The following is a 25,890-nucleotide window of genomic DNA, read 5'->3' as shown; positions in this document are numbered from 1 at the left end:
GTCTGGAACCATGGGCAGGGAGCTCTCCATGTCTCAGATAAAAAGCCAGAGGGAGCGCATCAGATTCACAGAGGGGAGCACAGCAAGGGGTTCCAAATGTAACATACATGTACATGCTTGTATAAATGGACATAAATAATTGAGATATACATAGATGCAGAAATATTATATTTCTGTCGTTGAATATATCGTTTGTATATCTCTAAAATTTATGTAACACTTACCACATGCTGTGCGTTTCCTGCAGATCATCTCAATTATGACACAGATACTATATTTTACAGATGAGGAGACTGAGGCACAGAGAGGTAAGTAACTTGTCTAAGGCCATGAATCCAACGAGTGATAGAGTCAGGGTTCGCACCCAGGCAAGCCGGCTCCAGGGCCACGTCCTTTAGCACAATGAGATACTTTTCCCGATGTTTCTTGCGCAAGAAAAGTGGCAGATCCTGGACTTAGGGCCACAGAAGCTGCTGCCCAAGAATTGGGTCATGGAGCTGAGGTTTAACTGTTACTTGTGTAGGAAAGGGAGGCTCCCCCAGCTTCCTGTTATGCACTTACCATGTCCCAGGCACTGGAGATGGGAACAGCAGTGAGCTTGCCCAGAGCAGTCCAGCCAAGTGTGTGAAGGGCTGGCTTGGGGACAGTAATTATAATGTTATAATATAATTTGCTGAACATATACTAAGTGCCAGCACTAATGCTCTACGTGTGGTATCTCATTCAAGCTTCACAACACTTCAGATGAGGTAGGCACACCTATGGCCCCCATTTTGCAGATGAGAAGGTGAAGGGACTTGCTCAGGGTCGCTCAGGGAGAGAGGGATGAAGTCAGGATTTAAGCCTTGGCTTTGGTGGTCAGCAGCTTAAAGAGGAGTCAGCAGGACGTTGTGGCTACTCACTGTTCCGCTTAGGGAGTCGGAGGCATCCAGCTGGGCCCCGCCTAGCCCAGAGCCGGGGATGTTTCATTCAGCTCTAGACATTGCACTTGAAGGAGGAACATTATCAGACTGGGTTGGGTCCCACAGAGGGGATGTCAGAACCAGCTAGCTGGAGGAACCAGGGGCATTTACTAGAGGGGTTGGGGACCCATCACCGGGAAGCCCTCAGAGGTGGAATTAGGCATACAATGCAGGCGGACAGAGAGTCATCAGAGATTCTTTGGGAGGAAGTGACCTCCCATCAGTGAAGGCATTCCAGCATGGCTGGATGATGAATGTGGCTGTGGAGGAGATTCTAGCATCATGTGAAGAACCAGATGACATGTGAGGTCCTTTGCGGCCCTAGAGCATGAGTCTATGAATTCAATTCTGTCCTGGTTCCAAGCTAGCTTATCTTTAAGATCCTTGAGTTTCTGAGAGACGTAACATCATGTAGGAGAAACACCATGAGTTTTGGCAGCAAAACTGAATTCAGAACCAGGCCCTACCTGTTTTGTAACTTTGGGCAGGGGACTTAAGCTCTGTGTCTCAGTTCCCACATCGCTAAAGCAGGTACAACAATGCTTACCTCAGAAGGTTGTGGGGAGGATTAAATGGAGTCATTTGCCTGGAACATAATAGGTGCTCAAGAAATGTTCATTCCTTTTCCTGAACAGAGCCAAGAACCAGGCTGAGGGAGGGGTGAGAGACCATGATGATTTTCTAGTGGGCTCATATTTAAGCCCATCCTGTGGTTAAGAAGCAGAGGTACAGAGAAGCCCACTTGACTTGCCTGAGTTCACACACTGAGCTGGAGCAGAGCCAGAATGAGCCCAGTTCCCCTGATTCCCAGCCTGAAATTTCCACCTCACCCCACAGCATAGGACAGGCTGGGAAAGTCACCTCCCCACTTCTGGGCCTCTGTGAAATGATTGCCTCGGGGTGACTGACCTTGGAAGGCCCCTTCCTGTTCCTGGCATGGCAGTGTCAGCGACATTCTCTCCACCCCACCCAGTGGCCAGGATGTGCTGAGTGCTAACCAGCCGTCTCCAGATCCCATGACGTGCGCCCAAACGGGGGACAGATGGCAGGAACTGGAGACGCCCAGGGACTGACCGCTGGTTCATACTCTGTGGCCACTAGCCCAGGGCTCCCAGCCCACCCATGAGCCTGGGCCCCAAGCCCACCTGTACAGCTGCCCCTCGCTGCCCAGCTGGAAATGCTCATACTGGGCGTAGGCCTCGTTGCCTTCCCAATCTTGCAGCTCCACGCGCAGAGAGTACGCTGCCCTGCTGGTGAGCTGGTGCACCACCTCGTTACCTAACCAGTGCTCCCCGGCTGGGTTGCCAAAGCCCTGGGGAAGAGGAGAATGGGGGTAGGCTACATGCCGAGGAGGAAGGCTACACCTCTGCTTAAGGAGCTGGGCTGGGCCGGGCTCTGGGGACACTTACCCAAAACCATTTTGCTAGGAGCTCCCCAACTCCTAGAGCAAAAAGACTAAGACTTTTGTGAATGTAAAAGCCTGTTAAAAATAATTGAAATCACATGAATCATAATTGAAATCTATGAAGTTCAAGAACAGGCAAAAAAACAGAAGTCTGTGGTGGTAGGAGTCAGAATAGCTACTACCTTTAGGGGAGTCTTGACTTGGAGGGGACACAAGGAGGGTTTCTGGGGTGCTGGAAGTGTTGTGTATCTAGCTTTGAATGGTGGTCACATGGGTGAATACATATGTGAAAATTCACTGAGTCTTACACTTCAGATTTGTGCACTTAGCTACATGAATATTACAGCTCAATTAAAAAATTAAATCAGCTGCATAAGTGGTAGAGCCAACATTGTTCAGTGACATGGCAGCCACTGCAAAATTTCAGTGACATAGGAATGTAACGCTAAGAGCATTGGGAGTCACCAGTGTCCCAGAGTGACACGTGACCAATGCCCTTGGGCAGAACAATAATTCAGCACCGAGGACAGGGCACACCTAAGCCCCACTCCCCATTTTAGTCATGCTGTACCCCTTATTAGCCTAATGGTTAATATCCAGCAGTCTTTTGCGTATTTCTGCTTCTGAGCACCCTCTTTCTCTTTGCCATTTGAGTGATTCTTTAAAACCCAATTGGTTCAAGAACAGTCATAGATTAATTTGGTGCTTTTTAAAAAGTATTTATCAAATGAACAGCAAGCAGACACACAAAAAATAGTATTGTATTTCTGTGTAGCTTTTTCTATTTCTTTTGCTCTTAAAAACTTTAAGAGCTTTTGAGTCAGCTTGCCAAAAATCCTTTATCCAAAATTTAATTAAAAAATTGAAAGACGATCAGGCACTATTCCTCGTCTTGTAAAATGCATGGGGTCTTTAAGCCAGCAATTCTGAATTTAAAACATCTCTCCTGCAGATGTAGTCATGTATGTGTGCTAAGACAAAGACATTCATTTAAGCGATGCAGCCAGGGGTGAGTAAGCCAGCAATTCTGAATTAAAAAAATCTCTCCTGCAGATGTAGTCATGTATGTGTGCTAAGGCAAAGACATTCATTTAAGCAATGCAGCCAGGGGTGAGCAGCGGAGATCACTTTTTTCTCTTCCCTTTTTTGTATTCTTTAAAAATTTTTAGCAAGGTATATGTATTATCTTTTCCAAAAATTAAAACAAAATAAAACTTAAACTTTCATTCTTAGGATATATGTCAGGACTTGCAAAAAGAGGGTTCAATTTCGGGTGATGGAGTCCCCGATAGCATACTTGCACTGGCCAAATCTCTTTGAAGGCAGTTGGTTTAGGTGGGCTGAGTTATTTTCTGAGAAGGGTTGGGGGCAAACCAGACCCCTGCCCACAACCCACTTCCTGCCCCAGGTTTCAGGGCTAACAAGCTCCTCCCCAGGGCAGAAATGTTACCTGTTTGTAATCCTTCCAGTTCCGTTGGAAATTCATGCTGCCATTCTCACGGCGCTGGATGAGGGTCCACCCACCTCCACTGGCCTCCATGTCACAGAATACCTGGAGGAAATTGGGGAGGCGGGAAGTTGGAAGCCCCAGGAGGCAGCCAGAAGCCAGGTCTGGGCCAGCCCGAGGGTGATTTGGCTGACAGAACCTCACAGAGCAACAGGTGAGCTTGGTGGTCCAGGGCCTCCCAAGGATCCAGGTCCGAATCCCCCACCCGTTGTCTTCATTTGTCTGAAACGGTGGGCAAGTGATGTCCTCCCGGAGCCTTCTTTTCCTCAGTTGTAAAATGGGGATGTTAATACCTTAACCTTTTTGTGCCTCAGTTTCTCATCTGCACACTGGGATTGTTGTGAAAATTAAATGAGATGAGTCATCCACCAAAAGAACGGAGCCTGGCACATAACATACTAGGAACTCAGTAAGTGGAGGCCTTTCACTCGCTATTATTGCAGGGTTGCTGTAAGAATTAAATGCCAAGAGATGTAAAGTGCTTGGCACATGGTGTAGACTCAGGAAATGTTATTACAGGGGTTCCCTGGTGGCCTAATGGTTAGGATTCTGTGCTTTCATTGTGGAAGCCCAGGTTCGATCCCTGGTTGGGAAACCATCCTGCATGCCGGGCGGCATGGCCAAAATACAAAAAAGAAAAAGGAAATGTTATTACATTCAGCACATAAATGTTTTCTGAGCATTTACTAGGTGCCAGGTTCCATTCAAGGCATGGGGAATGCCAATATGGATAAGACAGAATGATTCTTTCTTTCAAACAGCTTACCATCCACCACAATCACATCTTTCAGTTTAACTTTTGTTCACATATTATTTTTTCCAGCCAGCTCAGTACATTTCAATGTCTGATGAGGAAACACTTGGTGCCTGCCCCTGTACTAGGTGCATCAGAGACAAATCAGAGATAAATTAACCCCCAGGGCTGGCTTGGTCTGGAGGAGGCTAGCAGACTGATAGGGCTAGGTCTGATAGGGCTAGCAGACTATTGAATAGGAACATTTGGGCAGCTACAAAGAGAGTTCCCAAGAAGGAGTCATGGGGCAATCCTGGAAAGCTTCCCAGGGGAGGTGGCATTGGAACAAGGCTTTGGATGATGATATGCCTGCCAGACAGAGATCAGTGGGAATAGTGTTTCCAGTGGAGGGAGCAGGAGTAAAGGCTCTGAGATGGTGAAGGTCTGCTCAGGGAGAGAAGACAGTGGCATCTGTTGTGAGGGTAGCAGAAGTTGCAGGAAGGGAAACTGAGGCCCAGAGAAGGGAAGGGACTTGCTCAAGGCAAATGAGTCAAAAGTAAAGCTGAGGTTTGAGCCCAGATCTCTTGCCTCCCAGGCCAGCTCTTCCCTCTCTATCAGTGTTCCCAAATTTTAGTTATTCACGCCTTCCCAAATTCCACCATAGCTGAACTAATTTCATATAAAATATTTACTTTAAAACTGGTATCTTTCGGGCTTCTCTGGTGGCGCAGGGGTTGAGAGTCTGCCTGCTGATGCAGGGGACATGGGTTCCTGCCCCGATCCGGGAAGATCCCACATGCCACGGAGCAGCTGGGCCCGTGAGCCATGGCCACTGAGCCTGCGCGTCCGGAGCCTGTGCTCCGCAACGGGAGAGGCCACAACAGTGAGAGGCCCGCGTACCGCCAAAAAAAAAAACAAAAACAAAAACAAAAAAAAAAAACTGGTATCTTTCATAGAGAATGGACTTGAGGATACGGGGAGTGGGAAGGGTAAGCTGGGACGAAGTGAGAGAGTGGCATGGACATATATACACTACCAAATGTAAAATAGATAGCTAGTGGGAAGCAGCTGCATAGCACAAGGAGATCAGCTTGGTGCTTTGTGACCACCTAGAGGGGTGAGATAGGGAGGGTGGGAGGGAGACGCAAGAGGGAGGAGATATGGGGATGTATGTATATGTATAGCTGATTCACTGTGTTATACAGCAGAAACTAACACACCATTGTAAAGCAATTATACTCCAATAAAGATGTTAAAAAAAATGGTGTCTTTTTTTTTTTACTTAAATAAATACTCAGACTAAATGCATCTTAAAAGGAAATCTTATTAGTACCATAGAGGGAAAATTAGTAACACTTGCTTTTATTCAGATAATTGTAAAAATATATATAATGAAAACAAAATAGTGTTAGAAAATTCTAGCTAAAGATTGAGGGCCTGATCTCTCTTTGTTAAAAGGGGGATTTAGCAGGTCTGTGAGAACTGTTGAAGATAATCTGAGCCATCCTCCTTGATATATTCAGCTGGGTTGAAAGAAAACTGAAAAGGGAATATGAAGTGGGAAGACTGGCTAGTTGTTCTCCAAACTCTTCCACTTCTGGGCCTGGCCCCCAAACCCTCCCTCCTGACATCCACATTTTCCCTTGACTGCCCTCCCCCCACACATCTGATAACTGGGCCTCAAAGTTCTGGGTAAGCTTGGGAGCCACTCACTGAAGACGGTGGAGCTTCCATCGGCCCCAGTCTCTAATTTCCCACATAAAGCAAGCTCCCACACCTACCTTCAGCTGGACTGTAGGTAGACTAGAAATAAACTTCTTTGTGTTAAGCCCCTGGAACTGAAGTTCTTGCAGGTTTGTTTGCTGTACCAGCCAGCATTATCTGAGCCAACACAGAACCATTTATTGCTATTCCAACTTAAAAGCATCCCAGGAAAACATGCTGGAGAAGGATGCATTGCCAGCTTTGGGAACTTCTGCTTTAACCGCATGATCTGATCCCTGAATGCGTGGGGGCTCCAGAGGGTAGGGTCACCCCCACCTTCTCTGGAATCTCAGCTGTTGGACAAGACCTGGAGGTGACGTTGGTGGGGGCAGGGCGGGGTGGGGTGGAGGGTTGTCTGCGAGTCTTCTGGCTCAGCACCCTCTGACAGCCTCAGCCCTCCGGGAACCCCCTAACCTTTCTGGGCTCTGTCACATTGGCCACATGGATGGTGTAGATGCCACTGGCATTGGCTCCGGAGCGCTGGATCTCTGCACAGTCCTGGAACACCTGCTCAGCTGCCCTCATGGAGGCTGCAATGGGACAAGGTAAAAACAATTGGAAGTGAGCTCAGGAGAGAGGGAAGGGGTCAGGTGGGCACTCCCATCTGCTCTGTGCCAGGTTCTGGGCTGGGAGGCGTTGGGGATAGGGAGAGGTAGTGGACCCTGGAAGGTTTCGTAGAGGAGCTGACAGTGAGCTGGGACCTGGAGGAGGAGCAGAGGCCTCCCAGGTGGAGAAGGGGCGAGTGTCTCAGGCAGAGGGAACAGCATATGCACGGGCTCCAAGGCGGGAAGAGTCCTGTGTGTGCAGGGATCGGGGTGAGGTGAGGGGAATTTGGCTAAGGCCACAAAGAGGAGATGACTCCCACCCAAATCCGGAGCTAAGGCCAGAGGGAGCTCTGGCTGTTTGATGGACCAGAGAGCAACATTAAGGAAGGAGAGATGAGGCTGAGATTTCAGCCTTGAATGCCAGGCTGAGGAGCCCAGACTGTGCAGAAGAAGAGCCCTCTGGCCAGAGGATAGAACAGAGATTGGAGGGGATGAGACTCAAAGCAGGAAGGGCAGAGATGAGGCTGCTAGAGTCTTCCAGGACAGGTAATTGGGGCTTGAACTCCACTGAGGTACTTCCGCATTTCACAGACTAGGAAACTGAGGCCCAAAAGTGAGGTAACTGGCTCAAGGCCACACAGCTGGGTCGGGTGGGAGGGGTTGGGCAGGGCTTTCCCTCTCTCCAGGTCTTAGGGGGGATTTGTCCTTGGAGCTCTCTCGGGTAGGAGACCCAGGGTCCCCTCCACAGCCCACTCTACCAGCTGGATATCCCTGCAGCTCTTAGGTGGGTCCCCCTCATTATGCCCTCCCTGGGAGCTGACCTCTGGCCTTAAGGGAGAATATTAATTTAATGGCCAAATCCCACCAGGGCCCTGGAGGCCTTCAGGCTTAACCTGAAAAAAGTGACTGTTGGTAAATAAACTACAGAGGTTTCAAACACCCTCTCTGGCTCCTTTTTTGGGATCCAATTAGAGGTTTGGGCTATGATTCCACCAGAAACCAATCTGTGGGTAGGTGGGTATCCAAGGATAGGGCTAAAGTTCCAGATGGATAGGTATCCTGACCAGTGAGGAACCAGGAAGCTACCAAGGGGTGGGACTTCCTGTTTTGGCCTCATTCTTGAACCTGGATCCTGGGTCCTGGAGCTGAGGCCCTGTTGAAATGAGGCTGTTATTCCCAGATCACAAACGAAGGGACAAAGGCCCCAAATCCATCCCAGTCTGTGCACAAACATTCCCTGGGCAGGGTCTCCACGGCTCCGTCTGCCAGCCCCCTGGTCCCTGGGGAACTGGAGTCTAGCCAAGCCTGGTAGGTTGCTGGCCTAGAGGCGAGCTGGGACAGGCCCAACTTTCCCAGCTAGGCAAGGGCAGAGCTAGGAGTTGGCCTCAGATTTCCAGCCACTCTTCTCAGGGTCTGTCCACTATTGTTTTCCTTAGTCAACAACAATAGCCTTAACGACAATCATAGCAATAAAAGTGAAATACCCACCATGCATTGTAGTGTTTCTTAGCCAGGTACTGTCATGGGCAGCCTGGGGCCAGGAAAAGTATTTTCAGGGAGCATAAGAGCAAGGATGGACCAGTATTGCCATGCAACATAGTCTGGCCTCAGCCTGGACCCCGCTTAATCTTTGCACCAGCTTCACCCCCTTTTGGCCCTAGGCACCAAGCTCAGCCCCTTCGAGTGTATGAACTCATCTGATGCTCTGTGCCAGAGCTCTGAGAGATAGGAGCTATTATTCCCATTTTATAGGTGAGGAAAGTCAAGGCTCTGAGATGTTAAATGACCTGTGCAAAGTGCCAGTGCTAGTAAGTGAAGGAGCCAGAGCTTGAACTCTGGTCCATTTGACTGGAGAGCCAGTACCTTTCCTACTACCCACCTCCCCTTGGGTCTCCACCACTGAGCCCATACAAGGTTGGACAAACAGACTTCGTTAACGAATGCTGCTTCTGATGCCATGCATGGGTTAGGTCTTTTCTACCTGTGTCCCCGTCCTTCTAACCTTCTGAATGCCCTGAGTTCTCCACCCCTTGCCAGCCTCCACCTGCCTAGGACAAAGCTGTGCAGAGAGGGGGTGCAGGCTTCCTGCTGGCCTTCATGGATGCCTGGTTCCTGTGCCCGTCTCCATCCAATCTTCTGTTCTACACCTGGTGACTAATCTTCCTCCAGTTTCTCCATCTAGACAGTAGGGAGAAACAACCCGTAGCGCCTCTCCCTGGTGACAGTAGGGCAGGACAGGCGTTTGGTCAAAGGGGGCCTGAGGCAAAGTCCCCTATACAACCTCTCACCCAGACTGGTGAGCAGACATTGGGCCACAGCTGGGGACAGAGTTAGCGGTGAGCCTGTGGGGAGAAGTGTTGGGCCCAGGCCCCGTGCCTTTGCTACAGGATTAATTTAGGCAGCCTCATTGCTACGGCTCTATGCACAAGCCAGTGATGGGTTCGGGTCACTCCTAATCTCATGGTTTGGAAGGTGTTCACCTCTCTTGCCTGTGGCCACCTCAGGCCTCACACCCCTATCTGGTGGGACCTGCCCAACTTAGATGGAGCCATGGTGCCATCCTCTGTCTCTAAATCGCTGCCACCCATAGTGTCTGGAATCCATCACTATTGCTTTTTGGTTTTTTTTGGCTGCGTTGGGTCTTCGTCGCTGCGCGCGGGCTTTCTCTAGTTGTGGCGAGCGGGGGCTACTCTTCCTTGTGGGGCGTGGGCTTCTCATTGCGGTGGCTTCTCTTACTGTGGAGCACGGGCTCTAGGCGCGTGGGCTTCAGTGGTTGCAGCACGGGCTTAGTTGCCCCACGGCATGTGGGATCTTCCCGGAGGACCAGGGATCGAACCCATGTCCCCTGCATTGGCAGGCGGATTCTTAACCTCTGGAAACTTCAGGAACACTGCTAGCAGGGCACCTAGCACATAGTAGGCACTTAACAAATATGTATTTCCTCCTCCTTCCCTCAGAGACCCACAGACGGGGGTTGGGCATCTTTTGCAAGAGACAGTTGTGGAACTCTGCTGTTCACAGCTGTATCCGCAGCACCAGCACCGGGTCTGGCGCAGTAAGTGCTTGTTGACTGAGTGATTGAAGCTGGAACTGAGTGACTGAAGTCGGTCCCATTAGAAGTGAGGGCTGGGGAGCGGGGCCGGCCATTGTCCTCCTTTCTCAGAAGCCTGGGCCACAGGTGCCTCTCCACTTCTGTTTGGCCCTCTAGGGCTTAGGGGCAGGGGGCATTAGGGTGAGAGAAGTCCTTGGGAGGCATTGAGTCCAACCTCTCCATTCTGCAGATAGGGAAACTGAGGCCTGGGGAGGGGGGCAAGCCCAAGCAAGTGAGGATGGAGGGTGGATCCTGGACGCCGGACTCCTCAGTCTGGGCTGGTGGTATCCTTCTTATTATCATCACCTCCATTAAACGCATGGGGAAACGAACGCCGGTCAAGGTCACACGTGGAGTCGGGACAAGAGTCTGGATTGGGTCCTCTTAGGACTGTTGTCGTCACCATTATTACTGCTGTTTGGTGTTATTCCTGTTTCATAGGTGGGGGCGGGGGGTGGTCTTTCCCGAGGTAGCTTCCAGGACTGGCGTGAACCGGGAGGGTAAGCGGGGTCTCCCACCCCTCTCCTCCCCTCCTCCCGCACCTGGCGGGCCCCCTTTGCTCACCCGGGCCCTGGGCCACGACGCGCACCAGGCGCTGCACCGACTCCAGCAGCTGGCTCTGCTGGCGCTGCAGGAGGCTGGAGTTGCTGCTGGCGGCGCGCAGGCTGCGCTCAAGGCCGGCGAGGGCGCCGCTTTGGCGGCCCAGCAGGCGCCGCAGCCGCTCCTTCTCGCCGCGGAGGTTGGCCAGCTCCGCCTGCTGCTGCGTCTCCAGGGCCTGCACCCGCGTCTCCAGCGCGCTGCGGGGCGGGGGCGCACAGGCGTGAACCCGCCGTCCCCACCTTGCAGTCACACTCGCGGGCTTTCCCCTGGGCCCGGGGGTGAGACTCAGACCCGCACTGAGGCTCAGAGCGGTAGCGTCCCGCCCAGGGTTACACAGCCCGGAGGTCCGTGCCCACAGATAGCACAGAGTGAGGAGGGGAGGAAAGAGAGACCTGGCATTGGAGTAAAATGGATTGGAGTCCAGTAGAGGAAAGGGGTGGGGTGGGAGGGACACAGCAGCAACCTGGTAGCCATTATCAAATCCCAAATATGCGTGCCCTTTGACCTAGCAGTCCACTTACCAGAGATAACCTCCAGGGAGCATGGGCATGAATGCCCTTTGGAGGATGGGTTGTAATAGGGAAAAACAAAACAGCCAAAATGCCAACGGCCAGGACTGGCTGAGTCTGTTCTGTTCTGGTGTCCCTGGAAATGTTCTGGAGTGGTGAAGGGGAAGGAGGCTGAGAGCATTTGCGCAGAATTGGAAAGATGCCGGGGACTTGGAGTGGGCGCCCTGGCGCATCAGTACCTCTAGTCTAACCCCACATGTGGGAAATTAAAAGAGAAAGAAAAAGGTATTAATATAAATGTAGAGGGATACTGGGGAGCTTATAGGAAAAGGCGTGGATGGACACGTGGAAGGACATAGTGGCGCCTGTGTTTCTAGCGAATGTGAAAGAAAATCCACTAAGTGCTGTTACTTCTGCAGAGCAGGTTTGAGCAGATGGGGGTGGAGAGGCAGGGGTGGGTGGAGGGGACTGACCTTCCCTTTCATTCTGCACAGGTCTCTATTGTCTGATAAGTAAGACTGTCTAATGAGCATGAGGCATTTTTGTAATGAGTTTAAAAAAAAAGAGTCTTAAAAAAGAAAGAAGCTTTTGACTCAGCTCTTGCACTTTTGGCATTTTATCCTAGAGATTTGCTCACATGTGTGTGCAATAAGATATGGGAATGTTATTCATAGCATCACTGGTTGGAATCGTAAAAGACTGGAACAACCTCAATACCCATTAACTGGGGACTGGGAAATAAATGCGGGGACAGCCACACAGTGAAACATTATGCAGCTGGAGGAAAGAACGGGCAAGTGTGTCATGCAGTTACGGAACCATCTCTAGGATAACTGAAAAAACGAGACAAAAAACCAACGTGCCGAGGAGTAGTCTGCTTCACTTGGGTTTAAAAAGGGACTGTGCATACCTATTTGCCTCTGCTGTGGGTGGGTGGGTGGCTGAGGGATAGGGGTAGGAGGGAGATGTTTTCCTATACGTGAGGCTATGCCAACCCATTCTCCAGACTAAGAAAATGAGTCCAGCCAGGGCAGGAGGAACTTTCCCTGGACCCCAAATTATGCCGCAGGAAAAGAGAGAGTTTGGGCACACTGGATTCTAGAATTTTAGCTGTCTCCATGGGCCAAGAGCTTATTGATCATATCCTCCATCTTCACTGGTCTCTAGGCACTTGGTAATTCAATTCAGAGTGATTGATAGTGTCCCAGTCCTTCCCCCCTCAGGGTGGAGAGTAAGAATAAGAAATTACACAAACTATCATTAACGGTCCTCAGGTCACAGGGAGCTGGAGGACCTTTATGCCTTTTCTTTTTTTTTTTTTTTTTTGTGGTACGCGGGCCTCTCACTGTTGTGGTCTCTCCTGTTGCGGAGCACAGGCTCCGGACGCACAAGCTCAGCGGCCATGGCTCACGGACCCAGCCGCTCTGCGACATGTGGGATCTTCCCGGACCGGGGAACGAACCCGTGTCCCCTGCATCGGCAGGCAGACCCTCAACCACTGCGCCACCAGGGAAGCCCCTTATGCCTTATCTTGACCCACCATGTGAGCAACAGTAACATCTCGCCCTGTACACAGGGCTTGTGGCTGCTTCAGTGCCTCCTCCAGCAGCCAGACCTTGGCAGTGTTTTCTCTACTCAGCTCGAAACCAAGATGAAATCAGCTTCAGAGGTCCATGTCTCTCTGCCTTATCTGTACCCCAGGACTCTTTCTTTCTTTGTAATTTAAAGGGTGTTCCCCTTGTGTGTCTTTGCTTATAAATGCAGAGACTGTCTGCTAATGCAGAAAAGAAACTGGTCACTGTGGTTGCTTCTGGGAAGGAGAGTCGGTAGATGAGATCAGATTTATTTGTTTGCAAATAAGTAAATCAAATTAAAATGTACAGGGGAATTGTATGGTATGTAAATGGTAGTTCAATAAAGCTGTTAAAAATTTATGAAATAAATAAAGGAAGAAAGAAAAGAAGGGAAGAAAGAGAGAGGGAGAGAGAGAGGGAAAGATAGAAAGAACAGAGAAAGAATCAGCGTGTCCTGAGCCCCAGGAAAATGCCTGTCCCCTGTCCCACCCAGGACGGGATAGCCAGGCCCCATGCCTGCCTGGCCGCCAGCCGCAGGGTCCACATTCACTCTCGGCTTCAGTCTGATCCCCAGCCCTGGTTTCAGTCTTTCCCCCAGCCCTGGTCATGACCCAGCTTTAGCTCCAGCCCTAGTCCCCCAAGTGTCCCCTCACTCCAGTCTTAATCCAGGCTCCTAGCTCTGGCCCCACCCCCCAGCCCAGGCACTAGCCCAAGTCCAACTTCCGACCTCGGCCCCAGCCCGAGCCCAACCCTGGCTGGCTCTGGTGCTCACCCTTGGTCTCAGGCCCACTTGGGTCCCAGCTGGCCCTGGCCCTCAGCCCTGCTCCCAGCCCTTGTCCCTGTCCAGTGCCAGGGTGCCAGTGCCCACCTGTTGTGGCCCTGCAGCCGGTGGAGCTCGTGGCCCTGCAGCAGCAGCTGCCTCTCCAGCTTGTTGGTGGACAGTGACGTCTCCAGAAGCTGGATCTCCATTCTCGATGTCTGGTTCAGGACCTGCCCCGGCGAGTGGGGGGTGGGGGGAGGTGGGGGCCCATGTAAGCCCTGCCAGCAGCCACAACACCTGACCTTGGGCCCTGCCATTCCAGAAACTTGCTGACCTATTTCCACCTTCTCAGTATTTTCTCACTCGCTCACAGACCCTAACTGAGCTTTTGATCTGCTTCTTAAATTTACTCTTCCCCGTCACTGCATGGCAGTTCCATTCCTCCTGCTGCTCGGACCCCAGCAGGGGTCAACTTTGACCCACCCCCCCATATCTAATCCATCAGCAGGTCCCATCAGCTCCGCCTTCCAAATGGGTACCTGACCACTTCCCTGCGCTTCCCCGCCCCCACTCAGGCCCCGGCCTCCATCTCCCGCCGTGCCCGGGCCAGGCTACTCACAGGGCTCTCTGCTCCTGCCCTTGCTTCCTGCAGCCCTTGGCTGCTTGGTAGTCTGAGGTAGACTTAAAAAGCAGCCCCTATGCTCTCCCTGCGGCTCCCACCTCACACGGCAGTGGCCTGCGAAGCCCTGTGATGCCATCTGCCCCCATCACCTGTCTGAGCCCACTAGTCTCCCTGGGTCACTCCAGCCATACCGGCCTCCCTGATGCTCCTGGAGCTTGCCAGCACCGTTCCACCCCTGGGCCTTTGCAGATACCATTCTCCCGGTCGGGAAGTTTCTCCCAGTAAGCCTGGCTCCAATCCTACCCTCCCAGTGGTGCCTTCCTGGCCGTACTGTCTAAACTTGCAACTCACCCCTCCCGCCACTCCCGGCACACACTCCCCACTGATCTCGTCCATGCTAGTTTCTCCCTAGTGCTACCACCGTCTCACACACGTATGTTATTTATCCTGTTTGTTTTCTTGGTGCTCATTAGAAAGGAAGCTTCTTGGGGGTAAGGCTCCACGCCTGTTTTGTTTACTGCTGTAAACTAGAACCAGGCCCATCCAACAGTGCCTGGTACATAGTAGGGGTCAACAAACATGTGCCCATTTGTCAGTGTCTTTTCAGCCATTCACTTACCCTCTCATTTATACTCCTGTCCTCTCCTTCCCTCTCCGCTGCTCCCTGTGGCCTCCTCTTTCAGAGTCACTGGCCCCCTGAGTTCTAATGAATTGTTTATTATCCACCTTCCCCTGGAGCACTGTGAGTCCTTTGGGGGTGTGTGTGCTGCGGCATCCCCTCATCCCAGCGCCCAGCACGGACCCGGACACTGGAGTCACAGAGGCAGAAGAGCCAAACCCAGTGTCTACCCTCCCCCCTCTCCCTACCCTGGGCTCATGGCCTGGTGGGAGAACGTTTTGTAACGGGGTCATCAGGGAGGAGCCCAGGAGGCTATAGGGTCAGAGGAGGCCCTGACCTCACCCAGGGACAGGGGTCAGGGCAAGATGACTGGGGCTGTGAGCCAGCCTGGCCTGCCACAGGCCCCCCAGTGCTGCCCCCTCACCCTCCGGTACCTGAGCCTCCACGTCGGTCAGCTTGCGGGTCTGGGCGGTGGTCTGGTTCAGGAGGCTGGTGCCCAGCTCCAGCATGGTGGCTGTCTGGTTCTGGACCATGTGCTGCTGGGCCTGCGCCAGCTCCAACCTCAGGTTCATCTGGATGTACCTTTCTAGCTGTGGGGAGACAGACGGTGGGCTGGGGTCATGGGTAGGGCCTGGGGGAAGGCTCCTATCCCTTCCATATATCCCCGTGGAAGGACATAGAGCAACCAGGGGCATCCTCCACTCAGCAGCCAGAGGGATCCTGTTAAACCTAAGTCAAATCACATTTCTCCTCTGCTCAAAACCCTCCCAGGGTTCCTGTCTCACTCAGAGGGAAAGCCAAAATCCTCTCTGACCGCAGGTTCTTTCATGACCTGGACTCCTGCTACCACTCTGATTTCCTCTCCTTGCCTTCTCTCCCTCACTCAGCTCCAGACACACTGGCCTCTGTAACACCCTTCTAACAGAGCAAGCACACAACCACCTCAGGGCCTTTGCACATGCTGTTCCCTCTGTGTGGATCCTCCCCACTCACACACCATCTACAAGGCTCACACCCTCATGTCATTTCAGGTCTCTTCCTACCACTTATCACTCCCTGACTTCGTATTACATATTTATCTGTTTATTGCCTTTTAAAATTTACCCTTGGAATGTCAGTGCCATGAAGCAAGGGGCTTTGACTTGCTTTATCTCCATATCTAGCACAATGCTTAGCTTACAGTGGGTGCTCAAAAAAAATGTGTTCAATGAGTCGATGAAAAGGGGAAGCAGCAAGGGTCAGAGCATAGCGCCCAGCGTCATGCCCGTTACCCAGCTTCCTAGGGCTGAGTCAGTAGCAGGAAGTGGGGATGCATCTTTCCCCGTACAAGAGTTTGCAGGTCCATCAACCAAGCTGGACTTTCTATTTTCTGGCCCCCTCCATCTGTGAAATGGAGCTGAACTGGCCAGTCTCCAAGGGTTCTCCCAGCTCAGATGTTTTGGGATCTGACAAGCTAATGTTCATTTCTTTGACAGGGCAGCTCTCTTTCCCAAGAGCAGGAGAAAACTGGTGTGGTGTGAGACCAGGATCAAATTGCAAAGGTGAACAGCATGTTCTCAGGGCTCAGTGCCTGAAGGCAGAGAGCCAGTGCCCCTCCTCCACTCCCTCTCCATTTGGCACACTTGCTGGCCTCTTGCCACAGTCTCTATCCCTCAGCCCTGGCTCCTTCCCTTCTCCTGTCAGTCTTCCAGGAGGTCCAAAAGGGCAGCTCCCAGGGTCCCTGGGAAGACTGGTGCTTCCAAGAGAGAGGCAGTGACCTTGGCTGGGGGTCAGGTTCCAGCTGCTTCTTCCTTAGTCTCTTCCATCTCAAGTGTCTGCTCCCACACCTTCCTCCCTTGAGTGCTTTAGAAGGGGCATGGTCCATTGTAGTGCAATGTTAAATCCTGAAGGGGGTGCAAGTGGTGTTGATTAGAGCAGTAGTTCTGAACTTGTAGTCCTTGTGGCAGCATTGCCAGTGAGCTTGTGAGAAATGCAAGTTTCTAGGCCCCACTCCAGACCTACTGAATCAGAAATTCTGCGGAGAGGCCCAGCCAGCTGATGCTCGCTTAAGTGTGAGAACCCATGGTGCAGAGGTCACAAAGGGGACTTGAGGACCAGGGAGACAAGTACATCCGAGCTTCTCAAGCCTTTGTCCCTTTGGCCCCTTCTTTCCTCCTCTGCACCATGAGCGCCCCACCTCCCCCAGCACACACATGTGCTCCAAGGGCTCCCAGCTAAAAATTAAAGAAAAAAAAATCCTTGACTCCACAGCCCCCTCTATCTGTGTCTCCGGTTTCTCTGCTCCCCCAAACAACAACACTTCTTGAACAAGTTGTCTCCATTTTCACCTCCATTCCCACGCTCACCTTTTCATTTTTTTATTTTTAATAAATAAATAACTAAATTAATTTTGGGGCTGTGGCATGCGGGATCTTTGTTCCCCAACCAGGGATCACCCTTGCCCCCTGCAGTGGAAGCATGGAGTCTTAACCACTGGACCACCAGGAAGTCCCCACCTTTAAAAAAAATTAATAATATTATTATGGTGTACTTCACGCACACACACAAAAGCATAAAGAATAGTACATTAAAATGTGTGTATTTACCACACTCAAGAAAAAAATACAATCCGTATTGTTGAATCCTGTGCACCCGCCGACCTATCCCCAGCCCCAGGAGCCCCTTCACTCTTTAACGCACCTTGTTATAACCCTCCTTGACAAGCGAGGGTCAGGGGACACTTCTGTGCCCTCAGCTTACTCTCCACCTCAGCAGCAGTCAACCCATATGGCCGCTCCCTTTTTCTGGAAGTATTTCCCAGATGTACGCTCCTTGAGTTTTCCTTCTCCCCTCCTCCGTCCTTTGCCCTCCCCTCCCATCACCCCCTCTCTGAGTCCTCCTTTTTCAGGCTTCTTAGGGAGCTCTCATGAGCCCCATCCTGGGCCCTCGTCAAGGGTGTTTACGTTCTCTCCCTACGTCAAGGGTGCTTAATGGGGGACCACAGGGCCTGTGAAGAGAATTTAGGGGGTCCATGAACTTGGATGAGAGAAAAATTACATTTCTGTTCACTAACCTGTAATTAAAATTTGGTATTTCCTTCAATTATGAGCATAGGCCCCAAATCATAGCACTGTTAGTTGATTGTACAACTTCATTACCAATAGAAATCACAAATATTTTCACATCACAGCACCGATGTTACATTATCTTAAAATATGATATTGATCATCACTTCAGAAGGACAGACATTCTCAAACCCACCACTGGATAATGTGACAACTATGGCACAGATTTAATTTTTAATGTTTTGATTATAATCTCATTATCACTGGGTGTTCTTAGGCTATTATTTTATGCATTTAAAAGTAATATTCTGGGGCTTCCCTGGTGGCGCAGTGGTTGAGGGTCCGCCTGCCAATGCAGGGGACGTGGGTTCGTGCCCCGGTCCGGGAAGATCCCACATGCCGTGGAGCGGCTGGGCCCGTGAGCCATGGCCGCTGAGCCTGCGCGTCCGGAGCCTGTGCTCCACGGCGAGAGAGGCCCCAGCGGTGAGAGGCCCGCGTAATGCAAAAAAAAAAAAAACAAAAAAGTAGTAGTCTGAAAAAGGGTCCATAAACTGCCCCCAGGACCAGATGGCAAAGTGCCCAAGGCCCCAGAGGCATCAGCGTCCTGCCACTCCAGTGGGTCCTAGGATTTCCACATCCCCCTACGTGCTGACTGCGCGGTCTCCATCCCACCTGGATTTCTCCCCTGAATGTCCCACCAGCTTGCCATCACCACCCGGGCTTCCAAAAGCATCTCAGACAGAAGCATCCAACATATAACCCTTGATTCCCCAGCTCCCACAGCACCCTGTCCCTGCCTGTCCACCCCATTCTCCTCCCTCTTTCCCATCACAGTAAATGGCCTCACTCAGTACTTAAGCCCCAAACCCAGACTCCATCCTTGACTCTTTCTGTCACCCACCGCACTCAATCCACTAGCAAGTTCTGGTCACTATGATCCTAATGTGAGTTGCCAATCTGTTCGCTTCCCTGCACCTTGGGCCAGGCTGCCAGCATACCCACAGGTCAGCCTCCCTGCCGTGCCTCTATCAATACTCTGGGGATTCTAACATGTGGCCCAGCGTGCATTCATGTGCACAAGGGTAAGCAGAGCTATACTGAGGCTGCTCTCAGACTATCCCATGTGTCACAAGCCTGGTTTAAAATATAGACTCCCAGGCCCTGAGCTCCTGCTCCACACAAACAGCAAGTTTATTCCTTCCATGAGACCTTCTCAAGCCTCTCCCCCAAGAGTCTCATTTGCAGATGGTCAAACTGAGACCCAGAAGAATTGCCGAAGGTCACCAGCTGGTGGGCTGTGTTCCAAGACTCCTCAGGTCTGCAGAGCAGGGTAGCTTGGGATCCTCTCAAGCGATGGGAGCTCCTTAAGCACTCTTATTAGTCCCCCACTTGTCCTGTGGCTGCCAATGGCTGGGTGGGCGAAGGCCACCCACAGCTGGGGCCCATCACCCAATTTGCCACGCATGCTCATGGGCCCTAGGATGGGTGATCTGGGCACCGTTCAGCCAGCCCGCAGCTCTGGTGACTGATGTCAGCTTGTGTGGTGGGCGCTGGGCCCAGCCTGGGCTCAGGCACCAGCTGGAAGGGTGGAGGAAGGACCCCCATGGAGAAACAGGCCCTGGTGGGATCTGCCACGCCGCCGCCCCCCCCCACGCAGGACTGGACCTCCCCATTCTCTGCCACCCTCATGCTGGTAAACTCTCAGGGCTGAGATGGGGGAATGGGGCTCTGAACTCCCACCACCCCTCTGGCCTGCAGAGAGGCTGATCTTTGGCCCTTGAGCTACTCCCTCTCCCCTTGGCCCTGGGTTTGACTTCTGGCTCTGCTACGCTCTAGCTGTGGGCCTCTAGCAGGTGAGGGCTACCTTTCTCTGAGCCTCACTTTCCCAACCTCTGACACGGGGACAGTAAACCCTGCTCCTCGTTGGGGAGGGGGCATTTGAAAAGGGCCTTGAAGGAAAGGAGAGGAGTTTTGACAGGCAGGGGCTGGGGGAGGAAGGAGGCTACCTCGGACACACTAGGGACGAGCATGTAGGCACGAGCAGCCTCAGTGGCCAAGGGGATCTGCTCAAGCCAGCTTTGCTCCTGCGTTATCTAAATGAACAAGACTTCAACTGGTCAATGCGTAAACAGCTGTGCTCCATTCATGCAATGAACTCTGCTCAGCAATAAAAAGGAATGAATTACTGACGCATGCGACAGCACGGAGGCATCTCCAATTATGCTGCACGAGAAAAGCCAGACTCAAAAGGCTACATGCTGTAGGATTGTATTTATATGACTTTCTGGAAAAGTCAGAATTAGTTGTTGTCAGGGGCTAGGGCCCGGGGGTAGGGATTCACAGCAAAGGGACACAGGGGAAATTTTTGGGGTGCTGGCAATATTCTATAGCAGGTGATGGTGGTTACACGACTATGTACATTTGTCAAAATGCATAGAACTGTACATTGAAAGAGTGAATTTCACCGTATCCACATATGAGACTATATCTCAATATAAAACACACCTAGCCACACAAGGTTCTATAAAGTGTCCCACATAAAAATGTGTTATAATAATAAATGTTTCCTCAAGCTAATCCCTCGCCCTCTGAGTTTCATTCATGTATTCACTCGGAAATTATTTCTTGAGCTTCCCATCTTGGGATGGGAATTAGGGTGAAGCAGGACAGGCTGAACCTTGGCCCCAGGGGAGGAAGGGCAGAGATTAGAGCCTAAGGAAGGAGAAAGGGCTTCAGCAGGGGTCCCTCGGGCACTGGGCCCCAGGCAGGGAGGGATACAGGAGCAGAGACCTGGCGAGCCTGGAGGACATGCAGGGCCCAGTCAGCCCAGCCCCATTTCACATACAGGGAAACTGAGGCCCCAATCAGGAAAGTAACTTGCAGGAAGTTACACACAGGAGCTACTGCCCTGTCTAGCCAGACATATGGACATCTGGAAGGTCAGAGCTTTGACGGTTTTGTGTATGTGTTTCAATTTAAACGCAAATTTTTGTAATTTTAATTTAAAATTTTCTAATGGGTAATATAAGCCCTGCCCTGTTTCCCCTACTCACAGGCCACTGAAGGGGCTTCCAGGTTTCCTCTCAGAGAAACTCTAAGCATGTACCAGCAGTAAGTATGCTTATATCCCCCTGCTTTTAGTCTATAAAAATGTCAGCTCACCATGCTGCACCCTGCGTCTTTTTTCTTAATGTAATTTGGAGACTGTTCTAGATTCATCCAGGGAGACTCGCCTTGCTGTTTTAACAGCCTCCCACTGTTTGCTTACAGCTGGGCTGTAGGTTATTTCCAGGCTTTTGCCATCACATCAGGGCTGCTGGGAACATCCTGTCCACTTGTCATTAACTCTCTTGCAAGGCTGCTTGGGGATAAATCCCTTAAACCAGAACTGCCGAGTTTAAGGGTGTGTACACTAGTGATGTGGACAAACTGCCCTGGGCAGAGGCTGTGTCTGTGGTTCCCACACTGCGTCTGGAGGAGGGGCCCTGAGCCAGGGTGTTACCTACTCCAATCCTCCAACACACATCCACACGCCGCCCCTATCTCAGGAACTCCCAGAGCTTCTCCTGTCAGCTCCCTTCTGACTTTCAGGTCTGCCTATAAGTGTCATCTCCTCTGAGCAGCGTTCCCTGGCCACCCCATCAAAGGTAACTGCACCCCAGCCCTACTCCACCTGCCATGACTGTGGTTTCTTCACAGCATGTCACGCATCTGAAATCACTGCAGTCATCTCCTATTTGTCTCTTCCCCCCACAGGAATATCAGCCCCAGGAGCGCAGGGTTGCCCTGTTCATGACCACGCCCTCTGTGCCTCTAACAGTGCCAGGCACATAAGAGGTGCTCAGAAACTATTTGTTAAAAAGAACAAATAGGTCCATTCTATGTAAGGAGCACCGGATTTCCACCGAATCATCGTTTGGCTGCTAGAAATAAGTTTGGACGTCCTAACCCAGCCCCAGCTGCCCCTGGAGCCCCGTGAGAGGTATGGCCAGAGGGCCAGAGTGTGGGGAGACCACTGGTTCAAGGACAGGAAGAAAAGGGGAAGAAATGCCACACAGAGACTGGAGGGCAGGGGGGCAGGAGCTGAGGGAGGCCCACGGCAAGGGAGGGAGCCAGCTTGTGGTATCTGCAGGGGAAATGTTCCAGAAACCTGACACAGTCTCGGGGCCCATTCGTCTGTTCAACACACTCATTCAGAAGTGCCAGGACTCTTGCGGGGCACTGGGGAGAGAGCGGTAACCAGGGCAGGCTGGTTCCTGCTTGAGGAGGGGTGCCAGGTGTGGCCCCAAGGGCTTTACTTAGCCCGTTTAGTCCTTGGTCTCATCGCTCCCATTTCACAGATGAGGAAAAGAAGCACAGAGAAGATGAGCCCGTCCCCCAAGTCTCACAGCTTGGGAGTGGCAGAGGCTGGCTTGGGACCCAGGCCTTCGGGCTCCTGAGACCACAGCCTTCACCACTCCAGTGGGCTGCTTGTAGCAGCCAGACTTCAAGGCAGCCCCAATCACCCTCCCAGTACTCATGCCCCAGTGTAGTCAGACTGGCCAGTGTGACCAACAGGACCCTGGAGAGATGTTGGTGGTGAGCCCGTGGTGACATCGTCACATTGTGGCTTCTGCTTTGCCCCCTCTTGAATCTCTTGCTCGGGGGGAAGCTGGCCCCCATGTCCTGAGGACCCTCAAGCGGCCCTGAGGAGGGACCCATCTGGAGAGGAACAGAGGGCTCCCACCAGCAGCTAGTACCACCCTCCCGGCCCTGTGCTGGGGCCACCTTAGGGGCTGATCCTCCAGCCTTAGTCAAGCCTTCAGATGACCACAGCCCCGGCTGACATCCGAGTGTAACTACATGGAAAAAAACCCGAGTCGGAGCTACCTTGGTAAGGGGCTCCCGATTCCTGACTCTCAGAAACTGTGAGAGATAATAAATGTTTGTGGTTACTCTAACTTGCTGAACATCTTAGGGTGATGCATTATGCCACAATAGATGACCGGAACTACTGCACTGCTTTCGCAGAGGTCACAGATGTTAGACCCTCTTTCTCGCCGGCCCTGCCCCCTTTGCCTGGCCCATCACATCCTGCCCTGCCATCCCCAGGCTTCAGTTTCCTCATTTTCCCAATGGAAGTAACTTTGTGGCTGTGAGCCTGACGGCCAAGGTTGGCCTCTGCCTGGCTCCAGCCCCTCCCGTCCCCTCGGGGCCCACACAGGCCCTGACCCCTTGGCTCAAGGCAGAGGGGGTTGTCTTGTTTTTCCTGAGCCGCCAGGCCCAGACTTCCTAGGCTCTTTTCCTCCCTGCAGGAGATTCTGTTGCTTTTCTTCTGGGTCAGGGCTCAGAGTAAGCAGAGTGAGTGGGCAGGGAGCCAGGAGTGGAGAGTGTCAGGGACCAGCGGGCTGTTGAGGAGGAATGCGCTTTTCAACTCTCAGCTCAAGCTGCGATTCCCGGCACAGGCCCGGCTCCGTCAACCTTCCAGCTGGAGCGCTGAGTCCAGTGTGGGCCTGGTGCATGGCGCTGAGAGTCAGGCGCTGCTCCAGTCACAGCTTTGGTGCTTGCTTTCTGAGCCAGTGAGGGAGCTTCTCTGAGCCTCAGTGGCCTCATCAGAAAATGGGGCTCATTGATTCCTCCTTGCAGAGGGGCTGGCGTGGGTGCCTCTGCCACCTGGATGTGGGTGCCTCTCATAAGCTGGGAAGGAGCTGCCAGGGCTCTGGTCTCAGGTTCAGCTATCCCTTTGTGGTTGTCTGTATCTAAACCTTGATCTTGGAAGGATTGTCTACAATGAGGCCAGTGGATGAGGCTTCCTTATTCTCCCAAGTGTAGGAATTGGGAGTTTGATCAAGAGGAAGTGAAGAAGCACATTTCTTGCAGTCACTCACCTCCCTGCCACCTGTGCAGCAGCCCTTACACAGAGTGGGGTGGTGTGTCCATTTTGCTTGGCAAGTGTCTACTTAGTGCTTGTTATGTGCTGGACACTGTTCTAACCTCTGTGTATATTAAATCCCATCCTCTGTGGTAGGAGATACTATCAACCCATTTTATAGATGAGGCACATAGAAGTTATGCAACTTGTCCAAGGACAGACAGCTCATCAAGGGCAAATCCAGGCTGTCTGGGAGTAACTCTCCCAGGCTGCACTTCAAAGCTGGCTTGACTGAAGTGATCATGTGACAGTAACCCCAGCTCCCCTCCCAGCCCCAGCTCCACCTGGGGGAATGGAGTCAAGTGTGTTCTAGATGGAAGGAGGCCTTGCTGGGGTCTCTCCCCATGCAGCAACAGGGTTTCCTGCCTGCGCAACTCTGGTGTATAACTCTGATCCCCAGCAGCCTGGAGGAAAGGAGAGATTGCTCCACCCTTGACAAATGAGTAAACTGAGGCCCAGAGAGGCCAAGCATTACCCACAGCTGGTAAGTGAGGATTTGAATCCAATGGCTAAGCTCTTTCCCTCACCCATTCCCCCATCCCCCATCTCTGGTGGGCAAGGCTGATATTGAAGACAGGGTGACAGGGATAGGACCAGGGTCAGGCAAAGAGGGGAGGAGCAGGTCCAGATGTCCATTGCCACTGCCCATCACTGGGGGCAGGACAGAAAGTGGCCACATCAGTTCCCAGCACCCGAAAGCCTCGAGAGCAGGGTCAGGCCCAGGGAGGTTGGGTCTGGGCCCTGATGAACACGCTGGTCTCATCTTGGCCACACTCTGCTGACTCTCTGGGTTACAGCCACACCAAACATTTTTCACTCCTTCAAAATCCTTTTGCTCCATTCCACCGCAGGGGCTTTGCACTTGCCATTCTCTGTGCTTGGAATGTTTTTCCCTTCTCTTCCTTGCCTAGGAACTGCTCATCTACTCTTTAGATCTCAGCTCTGTCCTTCCTCCTGGAGCCGTCCCTCCATCAAAGTTGGGCCCCCTATTATCCACTCCTAGAACAGGTGAGCCCCTCCCTCACAGCATGTATCATGGTTTATCATTGCACATGAGAAATTACTAGGTTAGTGTCTCTTCCTCTGCTCCCAGAGGGGAAAGACCAAGTCTTCCTTGCTTACTGCTGAATCCTCATCCCCTGCACAGTGCCTAGCATGTAAGCTTGCAGTAAGCATCAATGGAGGGGATGATGAAGTGCATGGAGGAATGAACACTCTACCTGGCAAATTGAGTTCAGAACGGTGCATGTGTGCACGTGTGCAGGCCTGTATTTCTGCACATAATCCCAGAGCTTCGTAACTGTAAGGACGCATGGATTTTTCATAAGGTTTCTGACATGCTGTGTGTCCTGTCACCACAAGATTGTCCCTGCCAATGACCCTGGGGTGAATGTAGTCGAGTCATTCCTCCACCCAGGGTCAGTGTACTCATCTGTAAACTGGGTGGCATGGAGAGGCAGTCAGTGTAGTGATTAAGAGTGTGAGGTCTGGAGCCAGCTTGCCTGGGTTCAAGCCTACCTCCCTCACTTCCTAGATGTGTGAACTCTCTGGGCCTCAGTTTCCCCACGATAAATGGGGATCATAACAGTCCTCACCTTTTAGGGCATCATGAGGTTCAATGAGTCAATGTTTGTAAAACACGTATGATAGCGCCTGGCACAGAGACAGTCCTGTTTGTGGAGTAGCCACAGCAACACATTCACCCCGGAAGAGAGAAGAAGCAATAACAGCATCTACCTCTTCCCTGCAGGCAGATGCAGCGCCAGGCATGCTCCCAGACCTCCGCATGCACTAGTTATTTGGGCCTCACAGCAAACTCAGGCATGTGCTCACCATTGTCCCCAGTTTACAGATGGAAAAACTGTGACTCAGGCTTTTCCCACACTTGCAGAGCTATAAATCTCACAGATACAAGGTCGAGTGAACAAAAGCAAATTGTAGAAAGAGATAGACAGTGTGACCACTTATACAGGAAACAAATATACATCGGTTAGGGAGGGACCTGGAGTAGGAGGTCATCAACACAGAATTCACAGTAGCCATCTCTGGTGGGGGAAGGAGGCAGGAGAGGGTGAGGGGCTTAGCTAGGTTGGTAAGGTTTTGTTTCTTAAGCTGGGTTGTGGGGACAAGAAATTTCATCTGATTTTTCTCTCTACCTTTTCATACGTCTAAAGCATTTCAGTAAAAATTTCAAATGCATAGAATGAACAGCAAGGAAACTAACCAGGAGATGATCAGGGGATT

The 25,890-nt window shown here is 51.8% G+C and overlaps 1 protein-coding gene across 1 annotated transcript in view; it reads right to left on the bottom strand.

The window, feature by feature from the left end:
* Nucleotides 1-25,890, bottom strand: part of ANGPT4 (angiopoietin 4) — a 48,014-nt gene that overhangs the window by 12,854 nt on the left and 9,270 nt on the right. The window contains exons 2-7 of the mRNA XM_067707724.1: nt 15,126-15,281; nt 13,559-13,680; nt 10,572-10,804; nt 6,786-6,901; nt 3,818-3,919; nt 2,108-2,274 (exon numbers count right to left, since the gene is read on the bottom strand). Of these exons, the coding sequence (XP_067563825.1) occupies nt 2,108-2,274; nt 3,818-3,919; nt 6,786-6,901; nt 10,572-10,804; nt 13,559-13,680; nt 15,126-15,281 (896 nt within the window). The remainder of the gene's footprint in view (nt 1-2,107; nt 2,275-3,817; nt 3,920-6,785; nt 6,902-10,571; nt 10,805-13,558; nt 13,681-15,125; nt 15,282-25,890) is intronic.

Source organism: Pseudorca crassidens, chromosome 15 (genome assembly GCF_039906515.1).
Source record: "Pseudorca crassidens isolate mPseCra1 chromosome 15, mPseCra1.hap1, whole genome shotgun sequence".
Taxonomy (NCBI): domain Eukaryota; kingdom Metazoa; phylum Chordata; class Mammalia; order Artiodactyla; family Delphinidae; genus Pseudorca; species Pseudorca crassidens.
This window is presented reverse-complemented; position numbering and strand designations above follow the sequence as displayed.